Here is a 15,434-nt window from a genome sequence, read left to right on the forward strand (position 1 = left end):
AAGGGAAAACTGTTCGTTTCAGCCACACGGAGGATCGGGTCCTGTTTTGAATTTTCGCCCTTGAAATGCCCTTTTTCGACTAAGTCTTGGCGTATTCGGCTCTAAATCCCAACCCATAGGTCCGAATAACATTTCGTCAGTTGTCACAAGTCTTATTTGGCATGGGGAAGTTGCCCGTGTCGGCCAAATGGAGGTTCGGGGGCTGTTTTGAATTTTCGCCCCCGAAACGCCCTTTTTCGACTAAGTTTTGAGCGTATTCGTCTCTAAATCCCATCCTATAGGTCCGAATAACATTCCGTCAGTTGTTACAAGTCATATTTGGCATGGGGAAACTGTTCATTTTGGCCACACGGAGGTTTGAAGCCTGTTTTGAATTTTCGCCCACGAAACGCCCTTTTTCGACTAAGTTTTGGGCGTATTCGGCTCTAAATCCCAACCTATAGGTCCGAATAACATTCTGTTAGTTGTTGCAAGTCCTATTTGGCATGGAGAAGCTGCCCGTGTTGGCCAAACGGAGGTTCGGGAGCTGTTTTGAATTTTCGCCCCCGAAACGCTTTTTTTCTGACTAAGTTTTGGGCGTATTCGTGTCTAAATACCAACCTATAGGTCCGAATAACATTCCATCAGCTGTCATAAGTCATATTTGGCATGGAGAAACTATTCGTTTTGACCACATGGAGGTTCGGGGGCAGTTTTGAATTTTTGCCCCCGAAACGCCATTTTTTGACTATGTTTTGGGCATATTCGGCGCTAAATCCCAACCTGTAGGTCTGAATAACATTCCGTCAATTGTCACAAGTTCTATTTGGCATGGGGAAACTGCCCGTGTCAGCCACACGGCGGTTCGGGGGTTGTTTTGAATTTTTGCGTCCGAAACGCCTTTTTTCTACTAAGTTTTCGACGTATTTGTCTCTAAATCCCAACCTATAAGTCCGAATAACATTTCGTCAGTTGTCACAAGTCCTATTTTGCAAATTCAAGATGAGAAAATCTATCCTATCCAGTCTAGGTTTGAGCTTATTTCGGCTTGAGTTACCCATCCAGTCTACGTTTGAGCGTATCTTAGCTTGAGTTATCTGAACTCAATACAACAAAACTTTTCGATTATCTTAAACCAATATATTGCAATTTGTTTTTAAATATACAAGTCTTGAGAAATTATAAACATGAAACATAATCCAGGTTGCTTTGTTAGAGAGATCCCATGCGATGTTCAAATTTAATTTGGATTGACAAATTTTTACTCTAAATTTGGAATTATACTAACCAAGGGTGTTAAATTTTGCAAGCTAAGGTTGTTCAAGTTAGACTCGCCGAAGTTTCACCCATAGCTCATGCAGCCATGCATATACTAGATCTGTTGTACCTAAAAAGCCTTTTGTCCCTCTAACTCATGCACACATGGCCACATGATTTAGGTCTCATGCACTAACAACCACATGATCTAGGTGGTCCTCAGTTCTCTAGGAGTACAACTGAATTACTAATTGCTGTGTCTAACACCCTCATCCTTAAAGGCTATGTTAGGCTATGTTTGGATGAAGTATTTGTGGTGGGAAGGAAATAAGAAGGAGAAAATGAATGAAATAGAATCGTATTTCTCTTTCTATTTTCTGTTCTTTTCTTTTTTCAAATCGTAAATCCAAACACAGTATAGAAGTGTTGATCCACCCTACAAAATGTAGGACAAACTTTTTACGCAGAAAAACAATTCCTACAAATAACAATATGTTTCATGTTTGGTTTGCATCTGTATGCAGAAAAAAAAAGGTTAGGTTAACATTCACTAAAGAGGAGCATCTACCATTCCCGACCATCCAATATTGATTGGGATAAATAGATCCCCTGGTTTTGAGATTGAAGTTTACAAATGCCCACCTACAATTTATGATAAAACTAGGAAAATTGATATGTTGTAACTCTCAAATCACAGGTCTGAACCAATCTTGATTGTGCACTACAAAATATAGTGGCAAAATCTGAAAGTATTTTTAAAAGGACTAAGTTGACAAACACAGAAATTGGATTCATCTTTTTTGGGAGCCAAAGAAACCAGATTTACCTTTCAGGAAGACGACTTTTTTGATATCAATAAACTAGCAAAACCAGTTGAATTTATAGAGACATCCTTAACAATTTTCTTACAGAAGGAAACTAAATTTTTTTTCACATCCAAAATAAATTATGTGAACGAAATGAAATGCACCTAGATAAAGTTTTCAAGTTTGATGCCTAAGCCATACTCCAAGCTTCATACTGTGGTTTGATGAAATTGTTTAGTTCAAAAGAACACAATATCCTAGCAAAATGCTAATGCAGTGGCAATCCATAGGTGTGACAAAATAGTGTGTTTCTGCTTAAAAAAATCAATAACTAGTGTCCTAATGTAATGAACAAAGATACCATAGCACCAATTCAATTTTAACATTTATTTAAAAGGACATACAAAATAAAAAGAATAAAAATAAAACATAAATTAACGGGTACCAACATTGGGAATTGTAGACAGGGGATTATCATAGTTGGAGGTCTGAATAAGCTGTCAGTTTATTAACAAACTAATGCTGCTCAGTGAATTTGTTGGAAAAGGAGCTACAACAGAGGATAAAGCTTCAAGAAAGTTGATCTGGTCTTTTCATGTGAGGAAAATGTCTATTGACACCACTAAGTTACCCTTTTTTTTTCCTAAAGAATTTTTTCCTAAAGAATTTTTCATCAAATTAATAGATCCCAAAGAAACATTCCCACTAATGCCCTTGTAAAGGATGGTAAGGGAAATTTCTTTTCCTAAAAATTTTCCTAAGAATTTTCCACCAAAACAGCTCAAGCCTAACCCTAATGATCTTTTAAAGGATTATAAACAACACAGAAAAATTGATGATGCAATAGCATGGTTGGTGAAGCAAAGATTTAACACCCTATAAGCCTCTATAATAGATATGTAAGCCATTATTAGAGCAGACAAAAATAAGGAAAATGACCAAATAGAATTAGAAGACAGAGAAATGTCCAGACATCCTTCAAGAAAATATTTATGAAGCTTGAGTAAAATCTGAATTTTCCCCTATAAAAGGAAGGCAGAGACTAGCTCACTAGCCAGAATCCCAGCCCTTTTAGAAAGAAAAGTTGTAAATCCCATTCAGCGTCATCAAAATCAGACACCTCAACAACCCATCACGGCACAATGATGTGAGGTCCAGCTAGAGTTCTTCTAAAACTACAAAGATCTCATGCAAATTTACTCTTGACTTTACAAAAATTAGTATGCCGGAGCCTAACTTGGTGCAGACTGTCAACCATAAATTACCCTTGTGACACCATGAATGGCTTATTTGACTTCAAGCAAATTTTTGCCATAAATACCAATGTATTTTGATACCTAACAAACCTAATGTCTCTTGTTATGGTATACCCAATGCGTAGTATTGTTTAGTGAATATGTAAATCTAAGTGTGTATAACTGTTAGTATGAGACGAATGAAATTCTTCTTACCAAATATGACGATGCCCGTCTGAACCATCCAACAGTGTTGATAGTCGTAAAACCACAAAGTTCAAATGATTCAGTTGTTCTTGTTGCGCCTCCCTTGCTTTTTTTCCTTCTTCTACTTCTTTCATCAACTCATCTCTCTCCCTCGTCATCTCTTCACGATCTCTCTCGCGTTCTTTTTTCTCCTTCATCAAATTTTCTTGAAGAACGTCAATCTCAGATCGCATTGCCTCCATTTGTTTGTCACGAGATCGTGCCGCACTATCAGATGGCGAATATGGTCGTGGGCCTATCCCAAATCCACGCAAGTAATTCTTTCTCTGTCCAAGCACTTGCCGTTAGAGTTCCTCATGTGTCAATGGGATCCCCGCATCCGTGGCTGTCGCTTGTAGATTCATCATCGCATTCTGTCATTACCAAAACAAGTAGACTATTCAACAACAGCACAAAGAATCACATGCAATTTTCTGCTAAGATAGTGTAGACACCCCATTTTTTACCGTCCTCAAGACCTGGACGTCATCGTTTGAACACTCGATGATCATCCATGTTTGTGTTCGTTTTGAGTTCCCTGAGGTCTCGGTTGTGCGCCTTGCCTTAGGATCTCTCAACTTAACTCTTTTGTGCTTGGCTGGACCAAGGACTTGTGTTTTTTGCACCTGAGGGTAGGAAGTGGCCTGTTGGCCACCCCCCTTAACCCACCGGCCATGGCTTGAGGCAACCAGGCTTGCTTTCTTGCCACCAGCCAAGTGTATTGGCCGATCGGCACTTTATTTAGTCGGTCGGCCATGGTGTTGGTCGATCGGCCATTTTTTGCTGGCCGAACCCTATTCATCTGCTTTATGCAGATATTTTGTGCCAGCTGGCACAGATCCTATCCTCCATACACGTGTATGAAGGATTTTGAACCTTTGTTTTAGCTTCTTGAGGAAGCTTGAACCTTTTGAACCTTTGTGTTAGCTTCTTGAGAAAGTTTGAACCTTTTGAACCCTTGCTGTAGCTTCTCCAAGGAGCTTGAACCCTTGCTCTAGCTTCTCCAAGAAGCTTGATGCTTTTGCTATAGCTTTTCCTAGAAGCTTGAACCTTTTGCTCTAAGCTTCTCCAAGAAGCTTGAACCCTCTTGTTTCTCTATAACAGAGGGCCTCCCTCTCTTTTAGAGAGGTTCCAAAAATTTGTTTAAGGCTCCAAGATATATCTCTCTTTATATCTCTATATTTTGGGTTCAAAAGGGTCTTGTTCTTGGCCTATTACACGACACCTCATAGCCACACACCTCCACCATTCATCTAAGGTTCTTGGAGGTCATTTTCAGAGGTTAAAGAGTTGGTTCTTGGTCCAAGAACCTGCTGGTTTTGCAGCTGTGCATCAAGGGTGAGAACTACCCTCTTTATTCCCCATTTTTACACACACTTTTAGCCTATCTTCCATGCTGTTTTGAGCATAACTTGTAACTGATAAAAGTTCTGTTTTTGCATGCTTTTGAAGTTTGTTTAAGATCACTTTTGTGTTTGGGGTTGTTTACCCCCTCTTAGGCCTTGTTTGGCCTCATTTTTGTGCCTTTTTTATGAGCTTCGTGACCACCTTGTATTGGCCTTCTCACCACTAAAATCCAGAGGGATTTCAGTGGTGGGGGTGGTGTTTTGAGGTCCTAAGAAGGAGAGGGCTATTCCCTCTCCTTGTTGTCTTCAATACTTGTCATATTTGCCTCATATGTGAGCACCTTTGTTAAGTTCATGTTGGTCATGTCTTAGCTGGTATTTGTGGTTATTTTTCTGTCATATGCCACTGTTTTTGCCTATCTTGGTCATTCCATGCATGGTTTATACACTTGTAATGTAAATTTTGCAAACTAGTCTTGCATGCCTCATGTTTGAGCATGTGTTTCTAGCTTGTTTTTGGGCCATCTCAGTAGATTTTTGGTGTAGTTTTAACATGCCTTAGATTTGTTTTTGCTTGGTTTGGTTGGCCCTTGCATGCCTCATACAGTTGTAGTGTAAATCACGCACACTAGCTTTGTATGCTCCTTGAAGTAGCATCTCATTTTAGCCTATGTTGTGTCCATTTCAGCATGTTCTTGGGCTTATTTTATCATTTCATACCTTTGTTTAGGTTTGGTTTGGTTAGCCCTTGCATGCCCCAAACACTTGCCATGCAATCCCATGAAATAGCCTAACATGCGTCATGTTGTGACATGTCTTTTTAGCATGCTTTTGGCTTGACTTCAAGAAGATTTTATCCATGTTTTGGTATGCTTGAGGTCTGATTTTGGTTGTCTTGGTCACCCATGACTTGTTTTGCATAGCTTTGGTTCAATCTTGCTTGTAAGCTTTGTGTATTGAGTCATTTAGTATGCATTACTTGGCCTATTTCAATGATTTGACATCATTTGTAGTGTAATTTCAGTCCATGTTTCATGGTTATGCACATGCATTTATCACTCTTTAAATGTGTTTGAGAGTTGTGCTTGTATGCCTCATTTATGGACCATTGCATGAGCTTCATCTTTGTGCATTCCGAGCCACCATCCCAACACATTTGGCCACTAATTTTGGCATGCTTGAGAGCTACCCATGTTAGTGTAAGTCCATCTTACCATGTTGTTGTATACTTGTTTCATTTTGCATGTTGTTGCATGCTATACATGTCCACATGTTTAGGTTGTATGCCTATTGTATATTGCATGTTAACATGCTCATGTTGCATTAGATTTGTTGCACACTTGAGTTATTTGCATGCTTGCTTGCTTGCCTGCCTAGGTTGCATTACATTGTGTGTGCATCTCTTGCCTCTTGATCAATCATGATAGAGGTTGGGGCCATTTATGTGTTTTGTGCATTTCATTCTATATTGAGTTGCACACTTGACTCTTTGGCCATCATGCATGGAAATACGTGATTGGTGGCCCGAGGGTCGAGGACCATCCTCCATTGAGTTCATAACATGATAAGGAGGGTGGTCGTGCACACATTGCTTTGAAAATGCATTGTCATGCTCTGTTTGCCCTCTCCTACTGCAAAACAGGATTCTACAGGAAGAGTTGGCCGACCGACCACATTCAGTGCCGGCCGGCTATTCATTTCTGGCCGAGAGCTATACAACTGGTCGATGACCACTTTTCCTTGGCCGGTGACTATTCCTCTTGGCCGGTGACTTTCCACAGTGCTCAAAAGGTGGTCCAGAAGTAGCCTTAGGACTTGTGCAGTCTTCAGAGGTGCAGAGCAGTGTAAACAGAGGCAACATGTGGCATGACGACGGATTTCCGAGCGAGGCGAATTGAGCATGCAAGCATTTGACCCTCTTCCCGAGGCAGCTTTACTGCTTTAGTAGTTTAATTAATTTGTTAATTAATTACGGTTTTGTAATATTTAATTAGCATGCTAGTTTGTTAATTTGTATTATTCTTTCGGACCCTCCGAGAGAGGGCAATGTTGTAATAAGTGTGCGTGTGTGTGATACATGTTTTCCAACCCCCATTTCGTTCTCCATTTTATTTAACCGCTTACGATGGTTAGATTTAGGGCATATTTCAATTGGCATCCTTATGCTATGCATGTTTGCATCGTTCATATGTCTTGCATGCACCGGGCTTGGCGCATCATACTAACTGCATTGTATTTCATTTCCAAGTTGAATACGTGTCAGTTGTAGAATCTCACATGCTATCTTAGAATAGCTGAGTCTATCTTAGTTGCATTTTGCATGTGTTGCATTAGCCATCTTAACATGAACTAGGATCATGCATTGATTACTAACTAGTTTTTGTTTTGGCTCAGAGTACACGGTAAGTGTTTATGCTTTAACATCCTTGCATGCGTGTGAGTGATTGCCATGATAGCATGCTTACCATGAGGCTATATGCTTATGTGATATAATTGCCTGAATTCTTGTGGGTGAAGGTTGGGTTGCTTGAGTTGGGATAATTCGTCGAAACCCGTGTTTTAGCCTACTTGCGAGTAGCAAACTTCAATCCATTTTTCGAAACAAACGGATATACGATGCTTTGTTCCAACTTAGGCAATCCAATCTATACTTGTTTTGCTGTGCGCATCACGTAGTAATTCTAGGCTAATAAACCGGAATAAAAGTGCATAATGTTTTCAAAAATCGATATCATGGTTAGTAGAGGTCGATCTTTGATCGGGCGAGCAGGGGTGCTCATAGCTGACCTTTCCCAATCGTACCCAAGTTCTCGAGCCGAGGCAACTTTGGTGATGACGGACACGTGGCCTTAGGTAACAAGTCAGGGTTTCCTAAATTCCCCCAAAATAAATATTTAGGTGGCGACTCTGTATCTGGCAAAGCAATCCATGTTTGGCACTTCTTTCTAAAAAATCAATTTTTCAAAACGATTTGCCGGATTTGGACTCTTTGATGATTCATTGGTCTTGTATTGCACTCTGCGAGATTAGATATAGGACCGTAACATTGAGTTCTGAACTGTAGTGAGCCCCGAAATGAACAGAACGGGGTTTCCCCCTGGAACGTTCGGGGACGTCTACAGATAGGCATTAATATTACAACCGTAGGCGAAAAAAGTTTATTCCTTACATGTAGCTCACCACATTTGGGATCAATCCATTCATTTGTTTTCTTCGATTTATGTGATTTCGAATAAAATTTTGGAAAATCCAACTCCCCATTTTCATCTTCCTGTTAGTTTCAAATAACAAAATTAATTCGTCACAATAGTAACCATGATTTTCATCTTACATATGTAAGTGCTGACAAATCTGCTCCAAATGTATGTAACTCACCATGAGCAACATTGCTATTGGAAAGGAGTGAGATCCACTGGTGTGATTGTATGGCAGCAAACTTCGGTTTGCGTTACCAGCTTTAGAGCATTTCTAAAACAAGAATTATTCAAGAATTAGTACATATCAATGCATAATACACAAATAAAACAATAGGGTCGTTTATATTTGTTTGTTACCAAATGAGATTCATCCTTCCAAGCGACATCAATCATATGTTTCTAATTATCCAAGCAATCTCCTTTAGGCGGCTGACTATATGGGTCATCAACACCCTCTTCTACAAGTTTTTCGTAGTGTTGCTTCAAGGTGTACCTCCAGTCCTTGTACAAGAGATACGCCTTCGTATCAATGATCTCTTGCGCTTGTTGATCAGTATGGAAATCCTCACCAATTTCAAACATGTCCTGCAAGCATAAGTGTGTGACGTATTACAGAAATGGAATGTCGCAAAACATAATGTACGTAATGGAGACATTTAGTTTAAGGTCTGAACTTACTAGCACAACCTGTACTACAGCATCTTTGATACTCTGATCAATTTTCTTCCATGTCTTCACTCCCTTAAGGGGGCACAACCGCCTTATTTGCAAGCCCAACTCATTTGTGGCAGGCGTGGCATTCCCTCCAGTGAGTGCATTAAGCATGCGATTGACATATACATGTAACTTCTCCCCTTTTTTTCTCGTAAGCCTTTTTTGCACTTCTTTTCCAACTGTAGGACCGCGTACACGATTTGAGTTACTTTTCCCTGGTCAAGAAGGGGCAACAAGTGTAAGGCCTTCACATGCAATTAGTTCGCCAAACATATAATGAACAATAATTAATACTAAATTTAACAATCATCCAAGCAAATTTTGTAAGGGATTTGAATTTTGTAAGACATGCAGGAACTTGTTCTTCTAGATGACATAAAATTCGTTGCTTCAGTCAAGTAAAGTGATCTTTAGGGGCCGAAACACACCTACAAAACTACAATGGTCTTACCTACGTCGTGCGCCTGTGTCTCTTCCACACATGTTTGTGTGTCATCCGGCGGTTGTGTCTCATCGGATAAAGTCTGTGGTGTGACAACGACAGGTGCAACTGTTCCTGAGGGTGATGCTATGAGGTCAGTTGCTGTTTTCTTACGCCACCCTATTTTCATCCCAGGAACCATGCTTGTACCTGGAAAGTACAAGCAAGCAAACATGATATATTAAGTAAACGCATCACATGCATCATCGATAATATAAGGACATGAATTGATATACACAAACCAATGTTATATAAGCATCATCGCTATTATTAAGCAAACATTGATGATGATTGTCAAATAAAAGTGATATACACAAACCAATGTTAAGCATAAATGTGAAATACAAGAATTAGGTAAAGTATCTATTAAGTCAATAGATTCAGCCAAATATACAAATTTTAGCACCATATTTGCTAGTGTTAAGTGAAAAAAACAAATTGACATAAACATTGGCAAACTTTGCTCAATTGCTATAAATCCAGAGAAAAGTAATTCCCTTGTACCACAGTAGCACATAAATATTTAACATAATTCAGAAAACATCTTCGATTGATTACAGTCCAGTGATCCAAAGAGAGGCTGAACCATCAAGGCATCAACCTGCCTATCATATCAATGCCAATAACTAGATTTACTTTTCAGCAGAATTCACATTAGATTTACCTTTCAGCAGAATTCACATCAGATTCAAGCACAAAATCAGCAGCATTCACAATCTGCTTCTCAGGCACAGAATCAACAGACTTCCCAGTTTGCTTCTTATTCCTCTCAGTCACAGCATCCTCATACTTAGACCCAGAATCAGAATTAATCTTAGTCCCAGTATTCTCATACTCAGAGAAAGAATCAAAATTCCTCTCCTTCTCTTCCCTTTGTTTCTTCTCCTCAAGTGTCTCCCATTCCTATTCAATCTATTGCCATCCAACTACCTCTTTTACCCTTCACAAATATGGGCAATTTTGGCATGCACCATAGTTTATATATGGAAAGAAAATCCAAGGTGTTTTGATGTGGCTCTGAATTTATTTCTATTCCAATGCCACAAATATAAATGTACAAGTTCTCACCAAATCCCATTCATAAACTTCATACTTCCACAATGCATGAAGAATAGAAACTAGATTAATATTATTGCCAAGTTCAATAGATTTGAGTAACAAGATGTATACCACTGCTTAGGCTGAAGACCAGATATAAAAACACCAGGAAGGATATTCATACAAATATATACAAGGATGGACAAGCAAGAAAAGCTAAGATGCTGGATGAACTCATAGTGGCAAATTTTATCCAATGTAAAAGGTAACTAGAGAATTGTTAATATTCAAAGGGCCAATAGCAGTATATTTACAACTAAGATAGCAATGAAAACTGTCAACACTTAGAGACCATGGATTGAATTTATTCTCATGTCATTCTTAAATCACCTTGATGCCTAAGTATTTTGAATATGACAGGAGTATGAACAGATCTTTTTAACAAAAATGTAAATAAAGGAAGGAAAGAAAGCTAAAAATACAACATAGGAATCAACTCATGACCTTGTCAAGAACATAGTTCTCATCAAATGGACCACTTCCATGCAAATGGTTGTAGACAACATCCAAGACAACGCGAAGGCCAATATGATGACATCAAGAACAATATAAACAAAAGGACTAAACTCTTATCTAATTACATAACACATAAAGAAGGGGAATCTCCTCCATCCCTTCCCCCATTACACCAACAAAATGACAAGAAGACAAAACATCAACACTCTATGTCCATATCTGAATCAAAATCACTGTCAAGCTCATCTTTTCTTCATTGTCACCTTCCATTGCCGGTTCATCTTCATCATCACATATGAAGTCATCGTCCATACCAAGCAAGGGTTGTACATGGTTATCAGACTGCAGAACTTCCGTTGGAATAATTTCAGCGTTAATATCATCTCGACGCAACACCACATCGTCATCCATAGGCTAAGTTGGTACAACATTAGTGCTTTAATCTTGTTGGAACACATCATCAGGTTGTGGCACATCCACCTCGGGCACATCCCAAATTCGTTGTTGTTGAAACTTTTCTACTACTCTCCAATTGGCACCTAACTTCGTATCATGTACGTAGAAAACTTGTTGCACTTGACTTGGTAACACAAACGGGTCATCTTTATACAATCGACTGCGTATATCAATAGTAATGAAATGTGGTTCGACACGCAAACTTCTGTTACTACCAGTGTTATACCATTCACATTGGAATAAAAGAACACGGTGCCTAAACAAATATGTCATTTCCCAAACTTTACAAATGTAGCCATAGAACTTTATGAGTTGGCCTTCATGGTCCACTTCCACTACCAATCCACTATTTTCAGTTTTATGACGGTTGTCACGGTTGCAAGCATGGAATCGGACGCCATTACAAATGCATCCCGAATATGTGTTCACTAAGCTGTTAGGACCATTTGCTAGTGACCACATCTCATCGGTGGCTTCGGGTGACTTGTTGTGCCGCAGTTAGTTCATCTACATAAGAAAAAATTGTCCTGTTATTTTTTGACATAACTTGAGTTGATGTGTAAACTACAGTATAAGGAATTTTAGCATACACGATCTTTGAACCATTTAGGAAATTCTTTGCATTGTATCTTGGCAATGTCGCATGCACTTCCCTATTGTTGTTGCAACAACGTCTTGTGTTCCCTATGTAGGACAATATAATTCATAAGTAATTTGCAGAATAATTCCTAATAAAAAAGCATATAGGTCACATATAGTACGTCACAGGTTCGATGCGTACTCCAGATGTTCTCCCACTTCTAAGCTGTTGTGTAGGACAAACCAATGAGCCCTTTCACGGTCAGCTACAGACACATCATTTTCCCTTGTTAGTAGACCAAACAAACGAACATTTTGAGTGAAAATCGCCAACCCCGCGCCGTTGTCACCCCCATCATAGTTCCGTTCTTCCTGATTAAACATCGTTTCAACCCCGTCTAAGTAAATTGAACAAAACGTCGTACACTCTTTTGAAATGTAAGCCTCCGCAATGGAACCTTATGGCCAAGCTTTATTGCGAACAAAGCCTTTCAGAAGTCCGAGCATCCTACATGCCAATATGATTTGAATGTTAATGTTTACATTATGTAGTACTTGTAAGTAGGGATGTTTGGGAACTTGTGGTATTACCTCTCAATGGGATACATCCATCGATATTGCATAGGCCCTCCAAGCATAGCCGCGTGAGGCAAATGAATTGCCAAGTGGACCATGACATCAAAAAACACGGGAGGAAAAATCTTCTCAAGCTTACAAAGTATAAGTACGATTTATTCCTCCATTTTCTCCAAATCAGTCACCCTCAATGTCTTTGAGCACAACTTTTTGAAAAAATTTCCCAACTCAAAGAGTGTGGTCCTAATCTCCTTCAACAGGTATCCATGCATCCCAATTGGAAGTAGTCGTTGTAGAAGGACATGACAGTCACGAGTTTTGAGGCCAGATAATTTTCCACCTTGAGCGGTGACACAATTGGATATATTTGCTGCATAGGCATCAGGGTACTTAATTGATTTCAAGAAATCACAAAAACCTTGTCGCTCTACTAGGGACAATGTGTACGATGCCGAAGGCTTCTCAAATAAGCCATTGGAATGCCTCTTCAAGTGTAACTCCTTGCGTATCCGCATCTTTTCTAGATCCAAGCGGGCTTTATTCGTGTCCTTGTTCTTGCCATCAATGCTTAGTAGTGGCCCAACCAAATTGTCACATATGTTCTTCTCTATGTACATGACATCGAGGTTGTGTCGAAGCTTCAGCGTTTTCCAATAGGGTAGGTCGAACATAATGCTTCTTTTTGTCTAATTGGAAGGTGGACTTTCATTCCGTTGTCTTTTTCAGTTGTTTGGATGCTTGCCATACGGCCTATATGTCCCCGAATCAATTTGCTGCAGTATTTGATCTCCCGATAACTCCACATGTTTAGACCGATGCTCATTCTGACCATTGAAGAGCTTACTTCTTCGCCAAATATGGTTCTCGGGCAAGTGCCGGCGGGCACCCATATACCCTATCTTACTTTGCAGACGCTGAGATGATGCATCTATGTTACAATTAGGGCAAGCCAAGTAACCTTTTGTAGTCTAACCAGAGAGGGTACCATATGCGGGGAAGTCATTGATGGTCCACATGACTATTGCATGCATTGTAAATATTTCACCGATTGTGGCATCATATGTTTGCACACCATGGTCCCACAAATTCTTTAACTCCTCCACTAATGGTTGCAAGTAAACATTGATGTCTCTTCCAGGAGAGGATGGACCGGGAATAAGCATTGACATCATCAGATATGGCTCTTGCATACACTTTCACAGGGGAAGATTGTAAGGCATTAACAGTACGGGCCACATGTTGTACGATGTGCTCATATTTCCAAATGGGTTGAAACCATTTGTGGCAAGCCCTAACCTTACATGTCAGGGTTCCACAGAAAACTTCGGATGCTGCATATCAAAGTCCTTCCATGCCTGACCATCGGCTGGATGCCTTAACACTCCATCATCCACACGCTTCTCTTTGTGCCATCTCATATCTGCGGCGGTTTTTTTCGACATGTACAAACGCTTCAACCTCGGTGTCAAAGGAAAGTACCTCAAAATTTTGCGAGGAATCTTTTTACCACTCTGATTGTTGAACTTGTATCTAGACTCCTTACATGTAGGGAAATTCTCCTGTTTCACATTATCCTTTCAAAACAAAATACAATCATTCTTGCATGCATGAATGGTCTCATATCCCAAACCCAATTCACGTAAGAACTTTTTTGCTTCATAAAGGGTCCACGGAACTGTTTCGTCACACTTTGGGAGAATGTCTTTGAAAACTTGCATAACCATATCGAAGGATTTGTTGCTCCATTTATTGTACACCTTAATATGAAGCATCTTAATAACGAAGGACAAAACGGAAAAATTTTCACACTCTGGGTATACTTTGCGTCGAGCAGCATCAAACAACCTAATGAAATTCACCAAATTTTCTCTCTCCAAGCTATTAGGTGATTCGTCGATATGATCATCCATGAGGCCACTCATGTAAATCTCTTCCAACATAGTAGGCAACTCGCCCAAATTATCATCAATGTAAAAAATTGCAGCTCTATATCTTTCACCATCAATGTTTGACGCACTAGGATGATCATGACACAGTGCAACATGTTCCCCGTGGTGCACCCAAGTTCTATAAGAGCACACGATTCCTCTTCGAATTAAGTGCAGGCGTACAACTTGTGGACTATGTTTTGTGCCATTCAAGCAATCAACACACGGACAACGTATTTCATCGTGTGGGCCTAAATCCTTCGTAGCAAAGTCAATAAATGACTTAACACCTTGTTGGTACTCTTTACTTTTCAACCTATCTTTTATCATCATCCAACTCTTGTCCATCTTGTGAACCCTACAAGTGAAGCAAACTTTAACGTAGGAATGGACAACAAATAAACAAAAATACTCAACAACGGAATGATATGATCGTCATATTTTGACTTCTTAATTAAGACAGATGACTTTTATATATAGTTAAGTGTTAGACGAATAAGTATATTTTATGACAGATGACTGTAAGTATATTATATTCCCTATGTGGAACCTACCAATGTGATAAATAGCAAGTTTAAATGAATAGATTGATTACATTTACATATTGGATTTATCATCTTTATTTCCATATTAGTGCCGCCTTTGTTTGTTGGGTAGGGCTTCATCTAAGCCCTAAGGGTAAGAAGATTATATACATATGATTTGTAGAAATTGTCATACTATCTTGGAGTAGACCTTGGAAAAAAATTGTCATTTCTACAGGTCAACAATTACAGATTTGACATAAGATATGAAATCAATTTTAGTCGCCAAAAAGTATACTTTTGGCGACAAAAAAATTTTTAGTCGCCAAAATTAGTCGGCAAAGGTGCTTTCTCTTGTAGTGAACAAAGAGATTCACTGCGGGAAACTTGGATGCCCCAAAGTGAATTAACAAATATTGCAGCCCTTTGAGTTTCACTATTAGTGTTATTATATCTGATTCATGAAACTCTGTAAAAAAAATTTATTAGGTGAGAAAGAAGAGAAGCTTGAGGAAGAGAAGGGCATTGTCATATGCTTAGTAATAAGAAGGCATAT

General features: G+C 39.3%; 1 protein-coding gene across 1 annotated transcript; it reads right to left on the bottom strand.

The window, feature by feature from the left end:
• Positions 1 to 13,730: 13,730 nt before the first annotated feature.
• Positions 13,731 to 14,702, bottom strand: LOC145821872 (uncharacterized). The gene is made up of 2 exons (XM_082918447.1): positions 14,139 to 14,702; positions 13,731 to 13,985 (listed from the first exon to the last, which is right to left on the bottom strand). Exons 1-2 carry the CDS (start codon positions 14,700 to 14,702, stop codon positions 13,731 to 13,733), a joined length of 819 nt encoding a protein of 272 aa, XP_082774573.1.
• Between the last annotated feature and the right edge of the window lie 732 nt (positions 14,703 to 15,434).

This window comes from Camellia sinensis, chromosome 3, assembly GCF_055761805.1.
Source record: "Camellia sinensis isolate YWXY chromosome 3, ASM5576180v1, whole genome shotgun sequence".
Taxonomy (NCBI): domain Eukaryota; kingdom Viridiplantae; phylum Streptophyta; class Magnoliopsida; order Ericales; family Theaceae; genus Camellia; species Camellia sinensis.

Coding starts and splice junctions, on each gene's coding strand:
- LOC145821872 (XM_082918447.1), bottom strand. CDS start 14,702: ATGGACAAGAGTTGGATGATGATAAAAGATAGGTTGAAAAGTAAAGAG. Junction 13,986..14,138: donor CCTTCGATATGGTTATGCAA/GTTTTCAAAGAC, acceptor AATGTGAAACAG/GAGAATTTCCCTACATGTAA.